Source organism: Oreochromis aureus, linkage group 2 (assembly GCF_013358895.1).
Source record: "Oreochromis aureus strain Israel breed Guangdong linkage group 2, ZZ_aureus, whole genome shotgun sequence".
Taxonomy (NCBI): Eukaryota; Metazoa; Chordata; class Actinopteri; order Cichliformes; family Cichlidae; genus Oreochromis; species Oreochromis aureus.
The window spans coordinates 15,647,537-15,663,434 of NC_052943.1; the positions used below are offsets into that span (position 1 = coordinate 15,647,537).

At 39.6% G+C, this 15,898-nt stretch overlaps 1 protein-coding gene across 4 annotated transcripts in view; it reads right to left on the bottom strand.

Annotated features, from left to right (window-relative positions):
* Nucleotides 1-15,898, bottom strand: part of si:dkeyp-115e12.6 (centromere protein F) — a 29,820-nt gene that overhangs the window by 423 nt on the left and 13,499 nt on the right. For 2 of the 4 annotated variants that reach the window (XM_039619326.1, XM_031748712.2), the window contains exons 10-18: nucleotides 14,396-14,518; nucleotides 13,172-13,307; nucleotides 11,278-12,686; nucleotides 9,437-10,297; nucleotides 8,575-8,912; nucleotides 8,331-8,430; nucleotides 7,578-8,088; nucleotides 6,723-6,851; nucleotides 3,180-5,892 (exon numbers count right to left, since the gene is read on the bottom strand). In XM_039619326.1, coding sequence (XP_039475260.1) covers nucleotides 6,736-6,851; nucleotides 7,578-8,088; nucleotides 8,331-8,430; nucleotides 8,575-8,912; nucleotides 9,437-10,297; nucleotides 11,278-12,686; nucleotides 13,172-13,307; nucleotides 14,396-14,518 — 3,594 coding nt within the window. In that variant the 3' untranslated portion in view covers nucleotides 3,180-5,892; nucleotides 6,723-6,735. Of the gene's footprint in view, nucleotides 1-1,348; nucleotides 2,770-3,179; nucleotides 5,893-6,722; nucleotides 6,852-7,577; nucleotides 8,089-8,330; nucleotides 8,431-8,574; nucleotides 8,913-9,436; nucleotides 10,298-11,277; nucleotides 12,687-13,171; nucleotides 13,308-14,395; nucleotides 14,519-15,898 lie in introns of those variants that run through there. The other 2 variants (XR_005614797.1, XR_004199993.2) reach the window with 2 other exon arrangements.

Sequence of the window (15,898 nt, forward strand, 5' to 3'; positions counted from 1 at the left end):
TCTCTGTCCCTGGCGTCAACACTGGCAGATTATTAGTTATCACAGTCTAAACCTACACAGGCATATTTTTATATTTTGCTAAGATGTGAAGTGAGGGGGGCGGAGAGAGAGACGGCATGTGTCTGACAGACTGTGATCTAATCCCAAGTTAAACAATGCTGCAGGTGGAGTAATAAATCATACGCCGAGCTGTTTGGAAAGAGGCACAAAGCTGGAACAAGATGTGTACGTGCTGTTCTCTGGTTTGCATGTAAGACAGGTGTATAAAAGAAATCCAACCCAGGGATGTCAAACTTACTTCACATCATTGGCCACATACAGCTCACTTTTATGTGAAGTGGGTTGAACCAGTTAAACTACATGGTAAACATGTATAGTTATAGAAAAGGTTTTAATACTTCATTGCTGTCCTGTAAGTATAATTTAGAATATAAAGTTTTCATGAATTCATTTCCTTGTACTTTGGTGTTGTATGGATGGCAATGGGGGGCCTTAAGCAATAGGAAAAGCTGTAAAACTTATGAAAATATAGTTAAAAAGTTCAAAATCCATGCAGTCCACATTTTCTAAGCTGTCCAATATTGGAGTCTTTGCCAGGTTGATTTATTTGGCATTATGTTTGACAACCCTAATCTAACCAAACAGGGTTAAACTAAAGTACTGGTCCTCAAACTCTACTCAAAAATGTTGTCTCTCACCAACAATAAAAATAATCCAAATACTTCCAAAATAAAAATGCTGTTAATAGCATGACCTTGCCCACTACTGAGCCCACAGGCTCACAGCTTAAGAAACACGGCACTACAGAATGTGATCGGTCATGACTTCGGCTTTGTCCTGCAGATCCTCTTTTTACAGCTACAAAATCTCCCTTTATATCTTTCTCCACTCAAACACATTTAGTTAACTTTGGAGGTTTGAGCTCCAGTTTGCAGGGTGATCTATGTGCATCTTTTTCTGTGTGCTCCACCTGAATCTCAGCTTAACACATGTACACATAGCAAGGATTTTGAGAGTTTAGAAAACAGGGTGCAGTATGCAACGTACAAATCCAAGGTGTAAACTAAAAACTCTTAGTGAAGCTGGAGACTTCTGTCACACTATAAAATGAAAAACACTTTGCATCGTAAAAATATTCAAGTATAAATTCTCATCATCAAGTAGTTCATAAAGAAACCTCTTTCTGGAATCTCTGAGACTAAGCATTAATAGTCCTAAAATAAGTCTATTTGGTTTTCTGTTATTGGAGTTTTATAAGAATTCATAACAGTTTGTCAGGGTCAGGAGTTGTATCTCTCAAACGTTTAACCAATCCAAAATATTAATAACATCACACTGTACAAAAACATGCCGTCCACTTGTTTGTTTGAAAGACTTCAGGGTGTTTATTCATAGTTCGTTTAACGTAAAATATGAGTGTTTATTCACTGATGCTATCACTGCTTTAGTTTGTGTCACACAGAAGAGTTGCCACTTTGGAAAGCTTTCTTTAAGAAAATATATATATATATATAAGGGAGAAAAATCCAGATTTTGTGATCCCTGGGTTGTATTAAAATAACTACAGCAGCAGAGTCTGTAAAACCCTAAAAAAGGACACAGCAAAGATGATGCTAACAAGACACTGGGGTTTGGTGACGGTATTGTTGGTACTGCATGAAATTAACACAAAAATGGACAATCTATCAACACGAGTGTCTGCCACAGCTGGAGAAACAAAGATGTTCTCTCACCCATAAACTTGAATCAACCTCCAGAGATGAATAGGATTGTCTGTGGGTAAGACTGTAGTATCTGCTAAAGAATTTACAGTGTGAGGAGAAAATAAAGCTTCTTTAGATGTAATTGCCCCCCTAAAGAATTTCCCTTTTTTAAAGTGAGCCAACACTGACGTCAGAAGGAGATCACAGGGTACGACTCTGGATCTCTGGTTTCATGCTCTGGGAAAAATTGATCCACAGAAATAATGACAGGACTGTTTGGGGCTACAGAAGCAGCATTAAAAAAAAGAAAAAGAAACTGCCTGACATTTTGCTTTGAGGCAACAAATCCAAGAAAGAATATTTCCAATGAAATGCTTATCAAACAAAGCAAACGCACATGCAGGAACACTGACGCATAAATCTCAAGAGTGACTTTTGCTGTTAAATTACTATTTTGTCTGTAGTGTCAGCGTTTAGACCACAAAAGCTGGAGCAGGAGGACTGATCATCTCTTTTTAAATCAGTGTGACAGTCTATACACATACACCGACTTTTAAACCACACACTAAATGACAAACGTGAAATCAGCAGACCAGTCTCTCCTCAAAAAGCACTAACATTATAGCTCACAGTTCGTCCCCTGAAAGACACTGCTGCACATCTTACCTTCAGTTTGGAGAAATGTTGCTGTCCAAGTTCATGCAGCACAAGTTGTTTCACCATTCAGCACTGAAGGAGCTCTGTGTGCATGTGTGTGTGTGTATATGTGTGTGTGTTGTGAGAAGGCACTTGTGCATGTGTGTTTTCTCCTTGGAAGGTGTTTCCCCATTCTCGTGACTCTACATCACTCTGACAGAGGACAGCAAATTGTATGAGGAGGAGGAGGAGAAGGAGAAGGGGAAGATAAAGGGGCGAGGCGTGAGAGTGGATGAGGAGTCTATTACAGTGCTACGAGTGTGATTAAGTGCCGTCAGCGCAGAGGAAGAGCAGAGGGCCTGGAGTTTCCTGAGCTGGATCTGGGTGGGGGGGTTCGGCTCTCTGATTCCTTCATCTCACCATTCTCCGTCTTTTTAAGAAGCAAAGAGACACTTGTTTCTTCACAGTCAGTTACTGCAGACACAGTTTTTCATTCACTTGGGGCAGAATTGCATCATTAAATAACACAGGCTCTAAAGTTGGAAAAGAATAACTCTTCAGTTCAAGTGTTTGATTCAAGTCTGCTTCTTGTATGCTTTCAGCACCTTGTCAACAACACATTTGTGACCGAAAGGCAAAGGGAGAGGACTTTGGTAATTGCGGAAATACTTATGTGATTTAACCAAGATATTCCACTTAACAAACACTTTGAGGCTCTCTTCATTGGACCGTGGCACTCATTTAGACTTAATTGTAGGCAAGCAGTAAAAACAAAAATATTCTCTCACACAGCTAACTAAACAGACCTTGAAATACAAAGCATATAGCCCAAGACAGCGCTCAGAGAGACAGCGGTTTAATAAAAGCAAACCTTTTATTCTAATCGCAAACACAACACCGATACATTCACATAAAAGTGTCCAAAACAAGGCAACAAATACACCCACTCAGGGTCAGACCTCGGCGCCAAAAGACTACAGATCCCAGAGTTATGAAGGCGGCTGAGAGCGAGGTGAGGTGTTTGCGTGTGTGTGTGTGTGTGTGTGAGACAACTTTACAAACAAGAAGTACTCTACCACTAAATAAAATGTAAACATAAAAACAAAAATCACTCCATTTTAAACAAATGTGACACAAACTAAAAATCACTGGAGGAAAGCACAGCCAGGTTTAAAGGAGAGATTCACTGTTTTTAATATAGTTTACTTTAAAATTATACTCATGTCTTGTTATCTATATAAACAAATAAATGGCCACTTCCTCCTGTCCTTAACAGCTCCAAAGCATTTCATAAATGGCTAAGCTGAAATTAAAATTTGGAAGCTGGACTTGTAAATGAAATTCCCTCTTTTTGTTTCTTTTTGATTTAAGCTCACCTTTCTCTGGACATTTTCTAACCTATAAACATGAACTTTGGAGGATTGATCACATGGTAGGTCACACCAGGATGTAAAAATTCATGTACTTCATTCTAGTGGATTGCAGCAGGTGCTCTACTTGCAACATAATAATTCTGCATTTTCTTTATTTTTGGCCCATTTTTGTCCCAAACATTCTGACCCACAAATTTTATAACGGAGGGCACAATCATCATTTATTATCAAAGTTATTCACTTTTATCTAACTTCCTTAAAAGTTTAAACAAAGAGAGAGTCAATGGTACGAATATATCTTCAGAAAAAAAAAAAGTGTTGGTCTAAACTAAGGTAAGAGAATAAACCTGACTATCTGATTATAATGCTATCCAGGGAAACTTTGGGTCCTGTCATCCACTTGAGTGTTACTTTGACACATTAACGCCCACCTTAACATGGTTGCCCATCCCTATTACATTGAGAAAACTTTTCTAACAGTTTGAGGAGCATGGCAAAGTTTCCAAATTTCCCACATTTAAATCCAATTAAGAAGCCACAGGACATGCAAGAAATATCCAGATCCATGGAAGCCCCACTCAAATAATCTGCTATCAACATCCTGGTGCCAAACACCATGGACACCCCAGAGGTCCAGTGTCTATGCTGAGAGCTTTGTTGAAGGCAAGAAGGGGAACCTTATTGTGGCTGAACTGTTTACAGTGACATAGCCAAGTGAGATATACTAATATGCTAGTTAGCATGGGCGTTGGTGTAATTTTGTCTGTTAAGCCAAATGTCAAGGGGGTAAACAGAAGAGCAGAGAGAAAACAGAAACTCTCCAGGAACTGTTCTGACTGACTGGCATCCACACAGCCAGCTGGCACGCAAGTAGCTATCGCAACACAAAGAAAATTTTATGAATTAGTTCTGGAAATATGGCTGCAAGTGTCTAGAGTAAATATTCCACAGAGGCAGAGACTGTTCAAGGGTCATACCAATCTCAGATTTTGATAGCTATTTGATCCACGCTGGGAAACTCAACAATGCACATGAGGGCCTGTGAGTATAACTTTAAGTAGAATTAAGAACCTATCCTTTACCAGATCAAATCCTGTAAACACAACGGTGAAAAATCTGCTGTTTTAGGGTATATAACAAACTTGACATTTCTCCCAACTCAACTACAAAACCATTTACATGTTGTCTACAAATGTGCAAGAAGAAAAAGCAAATAAATTAAAAGCTATCCATTATAAAACACCAGCTTAGTTCATCTAATTCTAACAAAGTAAAGCTTCACATGTTTAGTTTATGGGAATTTTGTTTTGTGTAACTACTGAGAGTGCGTTAGTGTAAGTCACAGAAGCAGAGCAGGAGAGGGAGGAGAGTGGGAATGCAGTGTGTATCACCTTACATGGAGCGGAAACCAAAGCAGGTTACACTGAGTCATAGACATGCTTATCCCAGTCTCTCTTTATCCCCCCCACACATAGACAAACAGAAACACCAAGATAGGGACACAAAGGTGCAAATTCACAGCTAATAATTCACACACTCACACTATGTTTTCACACATTTTTTTCCTAACACCTCCCCTCTATGAAAACACATTCAAGTGTCCAAAAATAAGCCACCTGAAATGGTTTAAAGATTCAAACATATTTGCCACAACAGGTCTTTCTTGGCTTGACCCTTTTGAAAAACAAGTCAAACTTATCTTGACAAGTGCTTGTTTAGAAAAACACCAACTAGGCACAGTTTCATGCAAAGTAAGAGCGGGCTAGGCCCATAACTTAATTCTGAGTTACAAAAAGCTAAACAATCCCTTTGGAAAAGTGGTTCAAGAAACACCAACAAGCATCACTAAACCACCACCTCAGTACCTAAATATACAGGTGGGTGTAAAGTGACACCATTGTGATGGACAGCAAAGTCTCCATGTGGTAATTTGTGGATAAACTAGAGGCCATTAAAACATTTTTGGATCCACAGTGGAGGTGTTTATTCTGTCAGTGCAGTCCTAGTTACCTGCACACACACGCACAGAAGTCCACAGCTGATTGCAGCTTTTTAAACTGCCCGTGTTTGTTTCAAGGTTTTAATTGCTTTGAGTCTCTTGTGCAGCGGCTGTTGTCCATTATTCAGGTTCATGGTAAAGCCAGGGTGAGTCAGGCGTTTCCAGCAGGTCTGCAAAAATCCTGTATGCAAAAACAAGAACATGTAAGGCAGTATTTTAGTCCTGGATCAAATCAACATCCGTTTCAACTGATTCAAAGAGTTATATGGAATCATGCTATATAAGTAATCACATTACCACTTACAATCAGCTCCTATGTTAACTACTTCCTGATTTTCCTTTGTTGTAATAAATATTAAAGGCTGTGATGATTTGTTTCACTAATAATTTTTCCCTGTTTAGAGTAAAAAGCATATTTTAAAAAAAGGGGTGAACCACCAAAAAGACGCAGGGCTGACATGGTGATCTTGTTTAATTTGAGAAATTAAAAGCAACCAGATAAGCATGAACATTTGTTTCTGATTTCTGTATTTAACATAAATTGTACAGCATTTTTAGAAATTAAAATATCGGCACCTGTGTGTTTGCACTAAGTAAAACAAATTAGCTTCAAACCTGAAAAACAACAAAAAGTAGTGACAATAAAAGTATTAACAGCTTTGTCCTTAAAGTGAGATCCCTCTGCTGGAGACAGGGAGTCATGACATTTGCCCAACTTATCATGACAGATTTTCCTCTTCTCCCTTTAAAGTGAATGAGAGAGACTAAAATATGCAAATATGGACCAGACATGGGTGCTGACCGAAGTTGGAACCAATTAACCTTTAGATCTGGATTTGGATCTATTTCTATTCTGTTCTAGTATCTCGAAGTAATCTGGATCTGGATATCCTTGATCCAGGGACTTGGAGGTATATTCTTACTACCTAATTTTTTTTATCTTATTTTTTGTTAATCTCTTGGGATGTTAAATCTATTCTAAAATGCTTTTTTATAGTGTCTGGAGTTTACCTCTTGCTTTGTTTTAATCTGTCTCTTCCAATTCTGTGTCTTTCTGGGAGACGGGTAGCACAGCGGTGCCCAACAAACCTCTTCTCACAATGTAGGGACATGCAGGACCACTGGGAATGTCAGCAAAACCTAAAGGATGGCGAGGGGAAAAGACGGAGGGTTAAATAAAAGAGTTAGTAGAAAATAGATCAGAGTGGGAAAGCACAGAAATAAGGAACACATAAACAGGAAACCCACAGGGAATCACAAAGACTCAGAGACTGTATGTACGTATGAATACTGTTAATAAATCAAACACATTTTTAATTCAATCTATATTTTGAACTTTAAACTGGTCACACAGTACCTGGGAACACAAACTGAAAATTGCCACATTGCTTACTTGCGGTATTTATTCACATTTATTCACATCTTAGAAAATGTGTTAAATATCCAGATACAAGCAAGCAGAAGCTAAAAGTTGAGCTGCCGTGTAAGTGAAGCTGTTTGGGGACAAAGAACAGGGCACTCTTGTCTTGTTTTGGGGGGTTGTGCAGTTGTCAGCATTTTATTTGTTATAGCAAACCTATTGGCAAATGGTGCTACAGCTTGGGGGGTAATATAATCACTGACTCAAAGTCATCTCTTAGTTTAGTCTCTACAAAGTGCTCAAGGGAATATTTGGCTCACTAGCAGTTAACTGCTTCACTATTTTTACCATGTAACGTTTCAGCTTGCCAGTCGGAATCAGCTGGTGACTCGGATGTGAGAAGAATTTTGTACTAATTGGTCACAAAGTTTTACGCAACTCCCTCCAAAATAACTTGAATTACTTTTTCATTTTTCACTCTACAGGCCCACAAACAATAAAGTTACCTTTCATGACGACTTCCGGCAGACCATAGGGTTCGTATTCTGTGTCGTCAAAGGCAGCTGACAGCTGTGTCCTGTTGCGGCGAATTCTTTCAGCCAGACGTGCCGGGTCAGCCGGGATGGGGAAGGAACCAGAAAACAAGATTTTGTCTCCTGATGCCGCCTCCCCAGATAACTGGACACGAGACACAGGAGGGGAATCCACTGAACCTTGTTCTTCCTCCTCCTCAGTCTGAGTGTTAACACATACTGTTGAAACGCCACGAGGATTCAAACTCTCCTCTGTCTGAATGCTGACACTTTTCATTTCTATCTTGACAACTCTGTCTGAGGAGTTAGTTGTTGTGTTTAGTTTGGCTTCTGTTTTGGTCGAATCTGGCTCACAGACTTCGCCTGAGTGATGTTGAGCCATTTTCTCCAATGTCATTTGGGTGAGTTGAGTGTCTCTTCTTACTTTTGGACAATTATCTGGCCATTGTGTGAAGTTAATCTCCTGGTTTTCTTTTTCAGATTCCTAAGTCAAGAGACAAAACAAAGTGATTTAAGAATTAAAATTTAATTTCTCCAAATATGTAGGCTTACTTCTCTACAGAAATGCCTTTATGTGCACTGGCTAAAAGACTTCCTAGATTCCACTAGCAATTATCTGGAATTATTTAATTTAAAGGACTCTCTTTTTCATTGTAATTTACACCAAATTACATAATGACAATTAGCCGTCTGGTACATAAGTGAGTGACAATTTATAAAAATCACCTGGTCAGCCGTGGCAGTGTCCTGACTGTATTCTTGAAGCATTTCAGCAGTTTTAAAGGGATGGAGGCTCTTTGGTTCAGTAAGGTTGCTGTTCTGCAGTCTTGTGGTAAAACAAGCAAAAGTTAATTCCAGCTGATACCTGTACACTGTACAAATTTACTTAATATATGCGTTTAACACACACAGACACAAAGGTGGGATCAGTTACAAGTTATCTCTGTGATTGCAGAGTGTTGTGTGTTACCTGGAGAACAACATGCGGCCCTGCAGTTTGTTGGAGGAGCAGGAAACGAGTAACTCGTCTTCTCTGATGACTGTGATGGTTTCCTGGCTCTTCTGTCTATCCAGTGTGGGTGTCTGAACCGGATCCTGAACAGGTAGAGTTTGAGGCGAGCACTGGGTCATCTCATCTGTTTGCTCCTGGTTTGACTGGGACTGTTTGACAGCAGAGGTCAGTTCATGGGTTTCACATTCCTCAAATGTTGGTGCTGTTTGGGAGGCCAGTCTCCATACAGCAAGCTCCTCTGCCTGCTGCTGGGTCTCCTCAGAGAGAGCTCGTACCCTTATCTGCAGTGCCTCCACCTGGACAGAAGAAGAATGACAGTAGACTGAATAGACTGAACCAATCAGACAAAACTCAGATTTAAAACAAATAAAATCCACAATATTATTAAAAAAGTAATTCTATATTCAGCAATACAGATCTTATTGAATATATTAATGTCATAAATCATTTGATACTCCCTACTGAGAAAGAATCGTATTAATTTGTGCAATTACAATTTAAGCCCCTAAACATAAGGGAGGGTATCTATAAATATTTGCAATTTCTAAATTATATATTTTTTTAAGCCCTTGAGTAGAAAGACTCTACTTCAACTGGATTTTAACTGCTTTATTATAAAATCTACTCTGGCAGCGTACAGAGCCAAAATGATGAAAATCATGCCATTGCCCAAATATTTCCACTAGTTAAGACTACCATCTAGCATCTCATTCTCCATTAGCCCACCTATATAATTTTAAGTCCTATACAACTACCCTATTATATTTTGGTCACTTTTCGTCTTTTCATATAACTGAAGGAGAAAAATCACTGCCATTACCTGCTGTTGTAGTTGATTTACATGCACCTCAGACATTTCCTCTAGGTCTTCTTCAGCTCTTGTATTTCTTTCATCTTCCTTTTTTAAATCTTGTCCTTCATCTTCTTCCTCGTTTATATTTGACTCCAGACTCTCAGTCATGACGTCATTCAGCAGACTCAGTGTCCCGTCTTCTGCCAAGCAGGACAGGGCAGCGTTTGTTGTGTTTTGGCTTTGTGTTGGGTCGTCTTGATTTTCAGCATCAGTCTGTAATGTTGGGTTTTGTGCGTCAGAGATGGTCAGGCCCTCAATTCTTTGTTTCAACAGCTGATTCTCCCATCTGAGAGTGAGCAGTTCAGTAAGGATATCTGCTTGTTTTCCGCTTTGACCGCACTCAGTCTCTACCATCACACAAGCAGAGTCAGGGTTACTCTGAATTTTGTTTGAGTCTATAGATTCAGGATGCTGGTCCCCTGTTTTCTTAGCTTCTTCACTGCTATCAGGTGTTGCCGTTTGAGTATCACATGTCTCTGCCTGACTTGCATCACACTGCGCTTTCAAGTCACTCTCAGGCAGTGACTCTGCAATTTGACAGGTGACCCTACTCTCCTTTTCCTGTTTTAGTGGGAGATCTGAATTCTCCACCGACTTCTCATCTCGCTGTTCTTCACTTTGTATCTCTTCCTCCACCTCTTTGACCATCATCTTCACCTCATCCTTTTTATCATTCTTTAGTTCATCCAGCTCTTGCTTGCATTGTAGTAGTTCCTGTTTTTGGCTTTGGAGGGCGCTCTCCTTCTCTTGTAGCTCAGTTAGAAGGCCTGCAATGTGCTGACTCTGCTTCTCGAAGGCCATGGTTAGCTGCTGCGTCTGACGTGTCACCTGACACAAAGAGAAGGTTGAAAAAAAAAAAAATAGAAGAAGTGATGACAAGAGAAAGGACTGCACTTCACTGGTCACAGCTCACAGCACAAAACACATTTGCAGTGAATTGAATGCAGTGAATTTGCTGTTGTAAATTTAAATTATGACCACTTGTAAATCAGGGCCACACAGAGAGTCAGGTCACCTTACTGGATATGCAGAGTTTACTTTGCTTCTATCAGGACTGATGTTTACCTTCTCAGATTAACACTGAACTGATACCTGAAGTCTTCTTATCTATCTGCTCGGGTTGCATTGAAACAGTTTGCAACTGTTTTATTGACTCCTATACTTTTCTGTATTTTCTTTTTCTTTTTTACTGGCTGCTTTTTGTTTGTCTTTGACTGGCGAATGCTAATTAACTCTTTCGTAACCTTTAGTGGCCATCTTATTTCTTAAATAACTTACAGAAGGAAAGTAACATGTTTGATTTTTTTTTTTACTTCAATGAGATCAGTGATATTCTAATTTTAAAATTGTGCTTTACAATAACATGATTCACACACTGCTCAAAAAATAAAGGAACACTTTATTTATTTATTTTTTAGCTTCAACGCAATTAAACCTCTGGACAATTAATTTGGACAGTTAAGTAGCAGAGGGGAAGACAAGTAGTTACGCTAGGAGTGCTGGACAGAGCCATAGAAGGTTGTAACCCATCAGCACGACAAGAATCTGCTCCTTTGTGCAAGGAGGAACAGCATGTGGACTGTTAGAGTGCTACAAAATGACCTACAGAACGCCAACTGATGTGTTTTCAAAGTGTCCCTTAATTTTTTTGAGCAGAGTATGAATTCAAGATTTAGCGATAAACAAAAGTACAGTGATGACACATGATCTGTTCAGAAGTGCAGAACATTCGAGAGTGACTGTTTAAAACAGAAATACTTAGGTTTGAGAAATTTAGTGCACTAATCTATATATCCAGTATCATTTACCTGGCTCTGCAGAGCCTCCAGTTTAATCTGACACTGGTTAGCACGCTCTGTCTCCTTTGCATTCTCATTCTTCAGTTGCTCCACCTCTTTCACCAAATTAGAGGCTGTAGGCTCAGCCTTCTGGGGGTCTGAGGCTATTCGGCCTATCTGACCATTGTCTGACAGAGGAGAGTGCTCGGCATCTATCACGTTGCTCTTTTCTTGGATGATGTCTGCTGCTGTCTGAGAAATAAGCATGTTGTGTTGGTTGGTAGACTGGCAGAAAAGGAGGTGTTGCTCTGGTGAAGGTAGGAGTGTGTTGCCACAGCTATTGATGTTGGAGTTGAGCTCGTCATCACGAAGAGTCAAATACGTCAGGGGAGTGTTTGTATCTGTGTGCTTCTCTTCTTGTGTGGGTTTTCTTTTTTGCTTCAGTTCTTCCACTTGAGCTTTAAGTTCTGCCACTTTCATGCTCAGCTGTTCCTTTACATTAGCGTCTGTGTTTATTATTTGGCTTCTCTCCTCTTCCTCTCTCTTTTTTTCCTCTTGCTCTAAAGCCAGCTGAGCTTTCACCTCCGCTAGCTGTTTTTTAAGCTGGATATTAAGCTCTATCATTTCACTCTCCCTATCTTGTTGTTCTTTGTTTTTCTCTTCCTCCTGCTCGCTTCCCCTCTCCTTTACACTCTTTATGTCTGCCTCCAAAGCAGTCATCGCCCTCCTCAGCTTCTCTGTCTCAGCTCTTTCAGTCTCCAGTTGTGCCTTCCATTCCTTTTCTTTCTCCTCTTTCTCTGCAGCCTGGCTGGTGTGTTTGCGGCTAAGCTGTTTAAGGCGGGTCCTGGCTTCTGTCTCAGCTCTTCGTTGGGCTTCCAGATCCTCCAGTCGTTTCTGCAGTTCATCTCGTACATCTTGGAGCTCTGAACGGAGCATTGCATTCTCCTTTTTGAGGTCTTCAGAGGGAACGGTCTGCTCAGACTTGAGAGCAGGTGTCTTTTCTGCAGAAAGGGTCAAATTTTGTGTCTTAGGTGACTGCTCAAGACTGATCATTCTATCAAGATCTTTAGAGTTGTTGATGGGTGTATGAGAGACATCAGATTCTATCGCCTCATTTATAACTTTGTTCTCCTCTTCATTAATTTTCCCTTTGTCTCCTGCTCTCTTTAAACACTCTGAGGAGTCTGGGGAGATCAGGGCACTGATGTGTTCCGAGTCAATTCCTTCTCCTGGCTCTCTATCAGAAGGATAAGATGCTCTGATATCGGTCCTTCTCTCCTGTGTATCCTCTTCTTCCCTCCTCTGCTCAGCTCGGTTTGAAGAAGGCCTCTTGGTTTGGGCTGACGGTCGAGGATAATTAGAAGAGGAAGACTGAGATGAAAAACTCTGTCCAACAGGGCAAAACTGGACAGATTGTGGAGGAGGTGCTGACTTTTGCTCTAGAATTAAAAGGAAAAACATTTTTAATATGTACAAACAAAAAAACTTAAGAAAACAATCAGTCTCTTTCTAATAAACATGTGCATTAGTGGAAACGTTAAGTGTATTTTTTAAAAGGATAGCATTCATCTATCACTAACCAGCAGGGAGCAGCACTGGGATAAGTCTTATGTGTGAAAGAGTAATTTACATGACATTGAGTATGTAACTGTCATGCATAATCTACGACTCACCCTCTTCAGTAATCGATCTCCCTTTTTTGCTGTACAAAATAATAAATTACTAAAGGGCAGCATTGTCACAATAAGCCCACTAAAGGACACCAGTACAACAAGCTCATCTTAAGCATTTGGCCATGTGAGACTCCAAAACACTGACTCTTGTGGAGGGAGGAAAGACAAGAAGCTCTGCAGACATGCAACATGAGTTCATCTCCCATGAGTAATAAACAGATTTGGCTTTGTCCCCACAGTTTATGCCTCACCCTGTAGTTCTTTCAGGAGACGCAGGGTGTCAGCTCGCTCATCCGCAAGTCTCCTCCCCTCCTCTTCCAGAGCTCGCTCTCGCTTCCTGCTCTGCTCCAGAGTCACAGCCACGCCCTCTGCCTCACGCACAGCTTCCTAATGCAAAGAGTTTAAATAGTCAAATGAGGTGGGATGAATCCAGTCAAATCAAACTTACTGATTTTTAAGTGTTCAGCTTAGCTGGAGGGAATCTTCATTACCAACGATGGACTTTTAAGGCTTCTTTTTCAAATGTCTGTCAGAAAATTAGATTGATTTCCAAAATATGTCTGCCATGACATCTTTAAAGTGCCAAGATAACACTAAAATTAAGCCATTAATAACTTTTCAGTCTATATTTTTGACCTTGTGATGTTTGCACTTCAAATGTTATCAATTGTGCAAGAAGACTGCCACATGAGGACATGCTGTGTGTAATATAAATGGATTAAGAGCAACCCAAACACAGTGTCTCAACAGCTAGAAACCACAAACAAGCTACAGAAGAAGGCAGTATTAGTACCAACTCTGTTGCAAGCTTATGAACATGTAATAAACTGCTGCAAATTTTAAAAATGTGGGCGTTTTACATCTTCTGCACTTCAGCTTAGCAGGGTGCAATACAATAGTGAATGTTGATTTGGAACTTGCAAGACAATAGCAAATGTCCTTGCTCATTAGAAAGGCTTTACTAAAACTTTTAATCATGTGAAATTCATTCTAGGGTTCAACAAAGGCCTGTTGGCCAAGGTAAGTCAGTATGCCAGCTGCTTCCCCATTTGGTCCAGTAACAATGTTTCCACAAATCACAGCTATAAGTTCATCTGTAAAGAAACAGACTGAAGCGGCCCTTCACGAAGAAATTCTTTTCCCTTGCAAGCAAGTGTCTTTTTTTTTTTTTTTTTTTACATTAACCCTTTCATGCATAGTGGGCAAACAATAGACAGTCATTCAAAAGCCGTTTTCTTGTATTTGTGTCAGTGTTGATGTGTGTAGTATTACAAGTATTACAAGACACAACTAAATAACAGTGAGGATGACGCTAATCCGATATCTTTAATAAAACATGATGATGGATTATTAACTAACATATGGCACATAAGGATGGTTATTACCCACTGCTCATCTAATGAATAATTAATGCATGCAGGCAATGACTCCTAACAAGTTTTGCATGTATCAGTGATGATCACTGTGTGTGTTACCGTCAGTTTGGATTGTGTCTGTGCTTCTTTCTTCTGGCTCTCCTTGAGCTGTCCCTCCGTCCATTTCAGTTTCTCTTTCAGAGTCTCCAACTCTTTCTCCAGCGCCTGCTTCTGTAGAGAAAGCTGATAGAGGGAATAGTGAAATAGTGAGAATGAATCCAAACAAGACAGCAGAGGAGGTATTTTAAAAAGAATTTAAAGTAGGTTAGAAGAAGCAAAAACAATAGGAGAACTGAAAAAAAGGCTTGACTTGTTTGCCTTGTTTCAGGTGCAGGAATCACAGCCAGTGAAGGGAACAGGAAGCAGGACAGATATCGATAGCAGCCAAATGCTTTGCTAACATATCCTCTACCTCTCTCAGGGTTATGGGCAAAGACTCAAGAAGATTAGTTTCCCACCAGTTCTCATCTAAAAATTCTACACATTATACTCATATAACTGTATATATATGTAGCAATATTGTGAAGTTCTGAGTAAATTATTTGCTAATGAATTATGTTTAACTTCAGTGTAGTTCTTTAAAGACAATTTTTTTTATATTAGTCACTAATTAGTCACTTGGATTTGTTACAATATTGAGTGACCCAGTAATTCTCAGTCAATGAAATGTCACAGGTAGTTTAACAACAAATCAAATCAGCACGTCACTGACCAATTTAAAGCATTTATACAAATGTTTCTTCATCTCTGAAAACATCTGATACTGATTTTATCAGCTCACTTAGTGAATTTCAATAAATGTAAAAAGATTTAAAGAGAAACTATAAAACACATTAAACAGGTGTTGGATTCTCAGGACTGAAACTTCATGCGTGCACAAAAAAACAAATACTAAGACGCAAATTCCACAAAGGCCAGTATAAAGTGCTCATTACCTGCAGCTGAATGTTACTGACTTTATATGTGAAACTACGTTTCTATTGTTAATTTACACAGTGTAGCTTTATCAGATGCAAGATAACACCTGTGTGGTTTACAAAGGGCTTACAGTAACATTTAAAGGACACTAGTAAAACTGAATAGCTATTGTTAAGACAGTATCTATATATACACAGAAATTTATGGACTACATTTTTTTTCTGAGAGATTTTTTTTTAAATCTAATAAAAAATTAGTGCCACATCATTCCTTTATGTTAAAGACTTACAAAGTATAATTTTTAAAAAGGTTTTTAACCACAAACAAAATTTGCACTCTGCACTCATGCAACATGCCTTAAAACACTTCATACAAATCTTTCACCCTCATCCCACAGCCACTGTTTCAAGCCTTTTTTTTTGCTGAGCACTCCATTTCTCACACACAAGTTCCAAGTTTCCGAGTGGTTCACGCTTCCATAAACAAAGAAAAACTGAGCAGTCACACTGTCATTACCTTCTCTGCTCAACCTTTCCACTGGGGGAGAAACCGAGAGGAGAGGAGGACGAAGCGGAGAGGAGAGCAGGTGGAGGGGAGAGAAATCAGAAACACAGAGTCGAAGACAGTGAAAGAGAGGGAGAGAGA